This window comes from Panthera uncia, chromosome D1 (genome assembly GCF_023721935.1).
Source record: "Panthera uncia isolate 11264 chromosome D1, Puncia_PCG_1.0, whole genome shotgun sequence".
Classification (NCBI taxonomy): Eukaryota; Metazoa; Chordata; class Mammalia; order Carnivora; family Felidae; genus Panthera; species Panthera uncia.
In genome coordinates this window covers 66,037,410-66,048,183 of record NC_064808.1, presented here as the reverse complement: position 1 = coordinate 66,048,183, position 10,774 = coordinate 66,037,410, and the positions used below count along the sequence as shown (strand labels likewise).

Here is a 10,774-nt window from a genome sequence, read left to right as displayed (position 1 = left end):
CATTATTATGTTTTAATACCTAGCAATACCTAACATAGAGTATGCAGGCAAGAAGAATTTGTTGAATAAATTTAATCTTTATGGGTAGTTGCTTCAAGTCTTGGTGAACAGGTCTAGATAAAGAAACTGAAAAATGAGTTTTTAAATCTTGCTTCTGCTACTTCATTATCTGAGGGATTCTGGAACCTCTAAGTCTTAATTTTTTTTTTTTTAAGCAATAGAGAAAAATTATATAAGCACTTAACTTCTAAAACTTGTTCCCCCCCCCCGTTATTAAACAGTACAATCCTTTTTAGTGTTATAGTAATGAGAAATGAAAAATTTATAAGTGTTACAAACACATAAAAGGCATACTTCTTAACTTGAGAACCTAGGAAATATGTGCTATTCAAATTTTTCCTTACTTCTGTTTTGTTTTTGTTCATTTGTAATTAAAGCACATAGGCCTTCAAGTTGATGATCAAAGTTAAGAGCTTATTAGTTCCCAAAGGACTGATGAGCTCACTGTTACAACAGTATTCAGCACCTAGAACACTGCCTGACCCATAGTGGGTGTTCAATACATTTATTTTCGTAAATGAATTAATAAGTTACTGAAATAAGGATGGTCCTCCAGGTGGATACTTATGGAATGGACATGTTGTAAGTGTGAAAAAGTAGGCAGGTTTTATCAAATGAGAAGTTTGGAGTGGTGTTTCCAAATGGGTGACTTCAAAGTGTTTTCATTCATTCGTTCATTCAACCAGCATTCTACTGTGTGTCTATTTTGCATCAGCCATAACATAAGCAAGAAGATATCTCTGTGCCTCATGTTAGCACAATAAAACAATTACAAAAATAATTAGTAGGAGACTGTATAAGATAACTACACGAGTAACAGCAGGAAACCACTGACTACTTAAAAGGGTGCAAAGCAGCATGGCATACCCAGGTACAGCCAGTCATGTGATACTGGCTGGAGTGCATGTGGGAAATGGGGAAGGATGAGGTTCAACAAACTATAGTTAGGTAGGGGCTAGATCATGATGGGCTTTATATGCCAAGTTGAGAATCCTAGATTTTATCCTCTAGAGTAGTGCTTGGGGGTGCTATTAAAGGGTTTTAATGCAAAGAAAAGATGAATACATTTTAGGTTTGGAAAGATCTGGATTGGAAAGTTGAGGTATGAGAGACAGAAATCAGCTAAGAAGTTATTAGAACAGTCTACATGGGGAAGTGGTAATAAATCATAAAGGCTAGAACTAAGGCAATAGAAGTGATGTTGGAGAACAAATGGGTTTGAAGGATACAACTAGATTAGGCTAGATAAGAGAAATAAAGAGAAGCAGAGCTAAGAATGAGTCATAGTTTTCTGACCTGGATTTCTAGGCAGGTGGTAAGGCCATTTCTGAAAATAAACAAAGAAGAAGATCCATATGGATTACGGATGTGGAATGGGCAAGGGCAAGAGAAGTCATTTTTGGCCATAGTAAGTTTGGAGCATCTGTGGTACTTCAAATAAAGATATTTCTTGACCAGACCAAGGAAAGTAGAACACACAGAAAACGTATAAGTTATAAGAAAACTTATATAAGACAGGGCAGGCAGGTCGGTAATTCCTAACCTCAGAATACTTTCCCATCATCTTCTAAATTTCTTTATATCTTTCAGTTCACCATTGTACATAAACTTCTATAATGATGACTATTTACTTACAAATTTGTAAAAATGTGTCCTTGAAAAAAAAAATAACAGTGTTATTTCTAACAGAAGCTAGTTTATTAGTAAGGTGAACATGATCACAATTTGAATAAAGGTGGTTTGTAACAACCTCTTTGGTAAAAGTAACAGTGAAATGTTATCCTATAATGTCATTCATAGTAGTGCAAAACATACAAATTTCCTGTTGTGTACTTAGGAATAATTTCTGAACTTTTCTTAAGGTTGAAATATTTAGCTATTGACACTTAAATGCCATGCCTCATGTTTACTTACTTCAGCAGGGGGTTCACTAGTACAGAGGCTCAGGTCAACTGGTAATTCACTCCGTGGAGCCATAGAAAAGTAGCAAGGATGGCAGACAGGTCTTGAGAATGGGGTAACTGTACTGCACAATGGGCATGGGGCAGCAAACTGGGCACCAAACCGCAGAAGGACTGCAGATGCACTGAAGGAAATTTGGGGCTGGCTTGACAAAGATGAAGCCTGCTGGTTTAAGACTATATGTTCTTGGCAAAGCATGGTGCTGCAGATTTTCACCAGCCATGGTGGAAAAAAAGGGGGAAAGGGAATGGGACGAGACCACAAAACCTGTGATATGATACATAAAATGTTAACTATTTGCTTTGCATCTTCTGAGAGTCACCAGATTGAAGCACAAATTTTGGATTTGGCTGGCAGATGGTGTACACAGAATTTTGGAGTATGGTAGCATTTCATTTGAACTAGCTAGATTATGTAGGACTATCACAGTAACTTAACATTCATAGATTCAAAAATTTATCCCTAAACCTGAGTTAAATGTGGGGCTCTTTGTTTTGTTTTGTTGAGAGAGAGCGAGCACATGAGCACAGGGAAGGGGCAGAGAAAGATGCGAGCGAATCTTAAGCAGACTCTACTACCAGCACACAGTGCCCACCAGGGTTCCATCTCACAACCCTGAGATCAAGACCTGAGCCAAAGTCAAGAGTCAGAGACTTAACTAACTGAGCCACCCAGGTTCCCCTCCCCCCCCCCCCAACCAATTACATTTTTAAGGCTTTCTTAAAGATACAGATCTCAAAGAACAGATTCACAGGATACAGTAATTCCTCTAAAATGTTCACAGGTCAGTGTCCAGGTCTCCTTTCCCTGAAAATCTGATTTACCAAAGAGAAAAAAGGCCAAAGGGAAGAAAGACTAAACCAGGGGAAATGGCAGGTAGTGATGTCTCAATTCTTTCAATGGGACTTCTCCATTTACCAGCCCTCTCACTTCCTTCTATGGTCTGGACCTTTAATCACCACAGGAGTCAGCCTTGTAGGGTCAAGCTAATCTCTGTTGACATCATCCTACTACTTCCCTTTTCAAATTCCAGTGAAGCTATGTGTTTCCTGTCCTATTTGACACCCTACGAAAAGAACACGGGCTGGTTAGTATCTAAATTTAGTCCGGCAGCAACGCGTCTGACTTTTAACAGGAGAGAGATAAACAAAAACAGGTGACATTTGCAAGCCTTTCAAGAAAATGAGAAAAAAATCCCAACCCTTCTAGGGTAAGTAAGAAGGGAGAGCTTCAACAGTTCCACAGTAGGGAGAGGCCTGCCTGCAGGCTCCGAAAATGGGCCAACTGAAGCGTTTTCCTTTTGCTTAAAACCAGGAGGACGGCTTTGGGGTAGTTCCTCAACTCAATTCTGACTCAGCTAGTAAAGTCCGGGCAGCGGGAGTCTTGACAGCCCCTTCCCCACGCAGAGCGGTGAAGGCAGCCGCACCTCCTCTTTGTCAAGATGTTGGTTTCAACCACAGGCACCAAGAGACCCTTGGGGTGGGAGAGGGGAGAGGCGGATGCCACTCCCTGGCGCGCCCCGGAGCGCCAGACTCGCGATCCCTTTCCCGCCCTTCCCCCGCCCCACCTACCCTCTGTGACCCCAGCATCCCGCCTCTGGCGACCTGTTGGCAAGAAGCGTCACGTGACGCGGCCGGCAGCGCACTGCCCCCAGGCGGGCCTCCTGTTGCGCCCGCCGGGCGGGTTCCATCACGTAACGAGCGGGCGCCGCCCCGCTCTTCCCTCGCGGAGCGAGGGAGGGCGGGCGTCGAAAAGGAAAGGGAAGGGAAAAGGGGCGGGAGAAGAAGAAGGAGGGGCGGCGCCCAAGTCACGTGACCCGGGACAGCCCGGAAAGCTCCGAGGAGGAGCCTGGCGCCGCCATTTTCCTGCAGCTGCCTGTCCCTCTTGCCCAGCCCGGCTCCAGCTGACCAGGGAAGGGGTGGGCTGAGCTGAGGCGGGGGCAGGGGAGTGCCCGACACTGTGCCTGACCCCGCGGGTGACACGAGCCGGTTCTTTCCGGGCTAGGTGGCAGCGCGCGGCCCTCAGCCCCGCCCCAGGCCGGCAGGCGGAGAAGGAGCCGGTGGGGGTAGGGGGTGCGGTGGGGGGTGGGGGTCCTCCGGCGCTTGGGGGTCCCAGTCCCCGCCGGCTGCCGAGCGGGAAGGGTGGCGGAGGAGCCGCAGAGATGTCCGGCCAGAGCTTGACGGACCGAATCACCGCCGCCCAGCACAGTGTCACCGGCTCCGCCGTATCCAAGACAGTATGCAAGGCCACGACCCACGAGATCATGGGGCCCAAGAAAAAGCACCTGGACTGTGAGTGAAGCCGACCGCGGCCCATGTCCCCGCGACGGGCGTTCTTCTCTTCTCTTTTCTTACCCCCGTCAGCCGTCTTTTCCTTCCCTTGCGTTTTGTCTGGCACGTCGGGTCCTGTGCTGGTCCGAGGTGTGTTTTCGCTTCCATCACACCTGCCTTCCCGGCTTCCGTTCCCTGTCTAAAAATCCCTGATAAGCCACTCCCCCAACCCCCATCCCGGGTTCCTAGGGGACCCTCGCTTCCAACCCGGTGCGCCACGATAGCTGACCAACACCCGACCAACTTGCCTCTCCACCTAGCTTCTTACCTCCCTGCCGCCTGTGTCTACTGCAGCCTTCTGCTCTTTCATCCCCCCCGTCCCGTGCTGCCTAGTCGCCCTCTCCTGAGCGTCTCTCCGCTTGCTCCCGGTCTCACCGCCCCATTGTTTCCCCATTAGCCTTGGAGTTCCGTAAACGCCCGGTTCCGTGGACCTACATCCCTATTTCTCTGCAATCCTGAAGGCTACCTCCGTTGAAGTGATTTCCACTTCCTTTGCTCCACTAGGTTCTTCTGTCCCTTTCCTTCTCGGGTTTCTCTTCCAGCTTTCCTCTCCCGTTTTGGTTACGTTTCTTTGCTTCTGTAGCTTCAGTTAGGTTCCTTCGTCTCATTTTATATTAGATATATCATACTCAATACCCGACTTTTATCCCAAATTACTTTCTTCGTGAGAGTGAAAATAAAGGGATTCCGTTTGGTGTAGGGAACGCTCTGTGGGAAGTTGGGGTTTTTAATTGCCTTTGGTGGAATTTAATCATTCTATTTTCATGCTTCTTGGATAAGTTGTGAATGTCAGGCCCCCATCCTCCGTGTTTCTCTAATGGGGATTTGGAAAAGGATTGGGTGATACTGGTATCATTTCCTGGAGCTGTTAACCCTGGCGATTTGAATTTAGAAGGTTGAGTGTAAAGTGTACATTATTGGAGTAAAACATAGATTAATAACTAAAACTACAATTTACATACATGTCTTTAAAAATGCTAAAAAGGTGATTGATAATACTTGAGTTTCAATTTACTTTTAATTTATTCTGGTTATGTGGGGAGACTAGCTTCTCTTATACGGCATAATATTACTCCATTCACTAACTTACACACAATTACCAGAGCTAACTCCTCCCAACTTTTTACAAACCTGGAAGTCACGTATAATACCTCATTTTTCTTTCCTTTACCTCGAGGTACAGATAGCTCAGTGGATTACTCAAGCTTTGACTCAATGGAGTGACCGAAAACTTTTCAGGAAAATACACGGAAATAGGCACAGTAATAAGTTCCTTTTTAAAATGGTAACTGGACACATTAGCCTGACTGGCTTTTATTCTACATGAAAGTTACTTTGCTTTACTGTTTGAAGCAAGAGTGAGCATGTCCTGAAAGGGAATTCACTGACAGGAGTCCTGTTTGGATTTCTCATTTGGACTTTGGCCGTAAGGTCTGCAATTTTTAAAAAGAAATGTACAAAATGTGAATTCTTCCAAGATACTTTGCTCATGAAGTGCTATTAGAACAAGTTATTTCTACAGACCCATTATTCATTGTGACTTGTTCCTTCACTGTGGAAAAGTAAAAGAAAAAAAAATACTGCTTGGTTCTTTAATGTGCTGATTGAGCAGGCTGCTTTTTAACATCAGTACTTGCCTGTTTAGAAAATGCAGAATATATTTAAATGGTGACACTTATAAATGGAAAGTTGTTTAAAATGTATAGTGGACCCTTACGCGATTTTTTTGATTATCTGATATTTGGAGTGGACAGTTTTGCTGTTTACTTCCCTTCAAGTGACTAATTGGCTTGCTGTCCCAGTCTTAATGGTTTGTCCTAACATTGTGTTAATTCTTGTTAATTGTTTTTTATTTTTCTTTTTGGTGATGGGTAGGTGAAGAAACTACTTGTTACTGTATGAACTATTTTTCTCTTTCCTCTCTTCAAAATGATAAATTATAACAAAAAGATGTATAGCTTTGCCTATTTCAAATGTAGGAGTAGTTATTTTAACATGTTACCAAGAAGGGCAGAAAATAGGCTAAATGGGGTTAGGAGGGTGATACTTGTTTGTGGTTTTATTAGTGCTGTTCTTTTTCTCTTGTGGTAGCTACTGCAGATGCTAACTGGGATTAGGTTTGGAGGATAAACTCTCATTTGTAGTTCTCTACTACTGCTGTGTTTATAATAAGCTCCCACTTTAGAACTTGAATATATGTGGTATTGTGTGATTTTTTTTTTTTTAATCCACATAAATAAGGAGCCACTTATTTATACTTATACTCTAGTATACTCTAGAACTTATACTCTAGTTCTGTTCTGCGGGCTTTTGAAATACTATTTTCCCTATATTGTTTTAAATGCGCTTGTAGCCAGTTTTCAGCAATGACATAGATTTATATTAAGTAAAGTTTGGCCAGTGAATGGTTTTTCTAAACACCTTCCTTCTCCACACACTTTAACATGTTTCCAGAATATTAAAAAGGCTTTCACAGACATTTCTGTGGCTTGACACCATGAACTTCAGGCTTTAATGTAGAGATAATTTTTCCTCTTCTAGGAATTTTTCTTTCTAGTGAGTGCTTAGTTCTGTTGCATCTTTTAATATCTTGAATGACTATTGCCTACTTAGTCCAACTCAGTGAAAGCAATTTCATCTTTTAAATATTAGTATTTAACAAAAATATGCTTAGGACTGTTTTTTTCCTATAGGCCTTTAGACTGTGGAGGTGGTTTCTGTGTACTTCTCCAGGGTCTTTCCATATTAGGAAGTAATTATTATAATCTACGAATTACAGCTTAATTCATACTACATTATATACTTGTTTAAGAAAGATCTTTTGCTTTGCTTATAGGTGGCTGTAGATAATGGTATTAACTAGGGTCCTTAGTGTGAAGAGTTGTCCAGCTTGAAATAATATGTAAAAATAAACATGATTTGCATTTAGTTTCCGGCCTCTAATGGTCATAATCAAGGCACAAGAATAGCAAACCTTAAATTGGAAGGTGTTCCAATTTGCCAGGCACTTATTAACCATTATCTAATTTAATCCTCTTTCATGGCTATGGGAGAGGCAAGCCACATGCTTAGAAAGTAGTTTCTACCTCCATTAAAACATCCATAATGATTGAAGTGTAAATAAAACACAATATTTAAATTTATAAATTCTTAATTTAAAAAACATTCTTATCTAACTTCACAACCGTTGGCCTTTGTTTTTTGATGTGAATACTTAATTTTCTTTTTTCTATACTTGTTTAATTTATTGTCTTTGGGCATTTACATTGCAACATGTTGCATTGAAACATAATATTTATGTTAATGGCTATAATGGCTTCACTTTTTCATCCATATTTTTTCCCAGTTAAAATTTCCAGGGACACTTCATTCCAATTATCATCTGCCTTAGATTCTTTTTGTTTGTTTGTTTTATTTATTTTGAGAGAGAAGGGGAGGGGCAGAGAGAGAGAGAGAAGGAAAGAGAGAATCCCAAGCAGGCTCCATGCTGTCAGCACAGAGCCCAACATGGCGCTTGATCCCACAAACTGAACTGTGAGATCATGACCTGAGCCGAAACCAAGAGTCAGACGCTTAACCCACCAAGCCACCCAGGCATCTCTGCCTTAGATTCTTGACAACAAATTGAGGTCTTGTTCTTATTAAGCATCCATTATAAGCATATCTCTATAGTAGATATAGTGTGGGTATTTGTGTGTTGTGGGCTGGATCCATATCCTGCCTAAATTTAGTTGTGGAAACAATTTTAAGAGGAAGAATTTGTGAATGTATTGAATATGTAGAAGGTGGAATTTGTATTTGGATTAGTGGTTTGTATAACTATTGAAAATGTATGTAAAATATCAAAAAGTACCTGAAATAATTACCTTTTTAAGCAAATGTATTGATTTTCAGTGTCTTGATTAATGGCATGGATTGGGTGCTTAGTTTGCATATTGTTAAGAAGGTACCTGGTAACTGGGATCTGATTTACAAGAAGATGCATGTGAGGAAGATACTAAGTGGGTAATCTGCCCCACGATGTGTCTTGTTTAGAAATAAAGTAACTGAGGATGGATCTTGTTTTAAAGAGGTAGTTATTTTGTAGTTGACCTATGGGCTTACTATTCTTTCCCTTAAGAACTAATCATATGATTTATATTTTCACTTTTCATTATTTGACCTATTCTGTTCCTTACTATTTAGTCTTTAATACTTCTGAAAAAAGAAAATGGTAATGGAGTCAAATATGTCACATGGCCTGAGATTATGTAATAGAACTACACAGATGTAATTTTCCCTCGTTACACGTAGTTATGTTTCTAAATTGTATATGTTTTAAAAGGGAAACTCAGAAGAGAATTTGGTATATAACCATTTTGCTAGCTGCCTTATGCATAATTAGCAAATTTATTCTCAAATACCTTTGAAAAGTAATTAGGCTGCACTAGTGGACTTGTTATTTTTAAAAATACCTAATATTAGACTCTAGGCATGTATTTTTTATCCTTATAACAAGGTTTTTTATGTTTACTGTGTTTTTTTTTTTTTATCAATTTGAATAGTTTTTAAAGGTGTTTTTGAGTTTAATTTAGAGCGGCAGGTGAGAAGTAAAACTTGGTAAGAGGTGACTAGGCTTTCTTTTTCCTCATTTGATTTGTGAAGCATTTATATGAAATATTTAATTAGCTATTTTAAAAGTACATTAATAGTTAAAGTAATCTATTTTAATTAATTACTAGAATTGCTTTAATTTAAATAAAATTATTTTGACCCTGTGATTTAGAATATTTAATGTAAAAGTTTACCATGATGCATAGACAAGTATTTTCTTTATATCCAAAATGCTTGTGTTCGTGATTTCCCTTTTAGAAATCAAAGAAGTAAGAAAAATAAACTTAAAGGCTTCTTGGCAAGAGGCTAGAGTCTTACCAAGAAGAAATAGGGTTAGATTTTCAAAGTACATACAGCCTTAGTATTTGCTCTTCCTGTTCTTTTAGTGGCTGAAGTGGCATTTCCGTTACTTTGTGTTCTGTCTCAGTATGTTCCCCGTTAAACTGCTTTATACATTTCTCTAGAGAATTGCAATTTTTGGGTTTGACCTTTTAGAATTTTGTGTGTTCATTGTGTGTATGGCTCTTTTAATGGAGAAACGTTTCCGGGTAGTCAGATTTTACTAACGATACTCCTTTATAAGGGAATGCTGATGAACCTAGACCTTAGTATTAAAATTTATGTTCAGACTAGTAATTTGCCAGGTTATCAGAAGTATAGTATTAAGAATTTTTCAAGTTATACTAGAATGTAGTGGCAGTACAGCAAATCATATTCTGTATGCATTGATTCAATTTATATTTAATACTTATTTGTCTTTATTTTGTGCTGGGCACTCACTGCACTAAACACTTTACGTTTATTAACTTTATTCCTTTTAACAACTTTGTGAGAGAGGTTTTATTATTATCCCCATTTTACTGAAGAAGAAACGAAGGCACTGAGAAGTTCAGTAATTTGCTCAAGGTCACAGCCAGGAAGAGGAAAACTGGGATTTGCACCCAGGTAGTCTAGCATCAGGTTTGTGTTTTCATGTCAGTGTGACTTTTTACATAATGCTTTACTGTTCCAGGGAATGAATAAACAATATTCATTTATTCATGGCAGTGGCTCTTAAAGTGTATTCCTGGCACTTCTGGGAGTTTCCAAGACCCTTTCAGCTTATTTGTGAGGTCAAAACTATGTTCATATATTAGGACATTATTTGTCTTTTTAATTTTTGTACTTTCATGAGTGTACAATAGAGTTTTCCAGGGTCTATGTGATGCATGATAGTGCAGCAGATTGAATGTAGTAGCAGATACGACAGTCCAACAACTTTCTATTAAACCAGATAGTAAAAAGTTTTGCAAAAAGGTAAAACAATACCAATGTTGTAAATTTTGGTTTTGGAAAATATAGCTATTTTTCATGAAAGCTGTTAGCATTGGATGAGATTTATTATTTTAAAAAGAATATTTTAAAAATTCTTAATTTTAATTCTTAATACAGTAAATATCAATTGAGAAAACCCACATAGACAAAATCTCATTGAGGTCTGTCCTCAGTTTTTAAGATTGTAAAGGTCCTGAGATTAGAAAATGTAACCCTAAAGAAGAAGGTATATTAGAGGGGAAAAAAGGCTACTCAGAAAGTAGATATATGAGGTCCTTTAAACTCTGAATAATTTGGTAGGTAACAGTGACCCATCATTTGGAGGACTTTGAGAAGAGACGTGGCATAATCCTTTAGGTCATACTGTTAAGTAGATTGGAAGGAAAGTGAAATGTGACTTGGAAAGGAGACTGCTGGGGGCAAAAAGAATCTAACAGTAATAATATCTAATTCTTTTCCTGAAAGGCCTTAATAAAGTTCATCATTAATTGGGACTCCTGGTCCATTTTTTCCTC

The 10,774-nt window shown here is 39.7% G+C and overlaps 1 protein-coding gene across 13 annotated transcripts in view; it reads left to right on the top strand.

Moving 5' to 3' along the window:
* Window positions 1-3,125: 3,125 nt before the first annotated feature.
* PICALM (phosphatidylinositol binding clathrin assembly protein) overlaps window positions 3,126-10,774 on the top strand; it is a 101,434-nt gene continuing 93,785 nt past the window's right edge. For 12 of the 13 annotated variants that reach the window (XM_049620131.1, XM_049620113.1, XM_049620121.1 and 9 more), the window contains exon 1: window positions 4,081-4,313. In XM_049620131.1, coding sequence (XP_049476088.1) covers window positions 4,184-4,313 — 130 coding nt within the window. In that variant the 5' untranslated portion in view covers window positions 4,081-4,183. Of the gene's footprint in view, window positions 3,233-4,080; window positions 4,314-10,774 lie in introns of those variants that run through there. The other variant, XM_049620105.1, reaches the window with a different exon arrangement.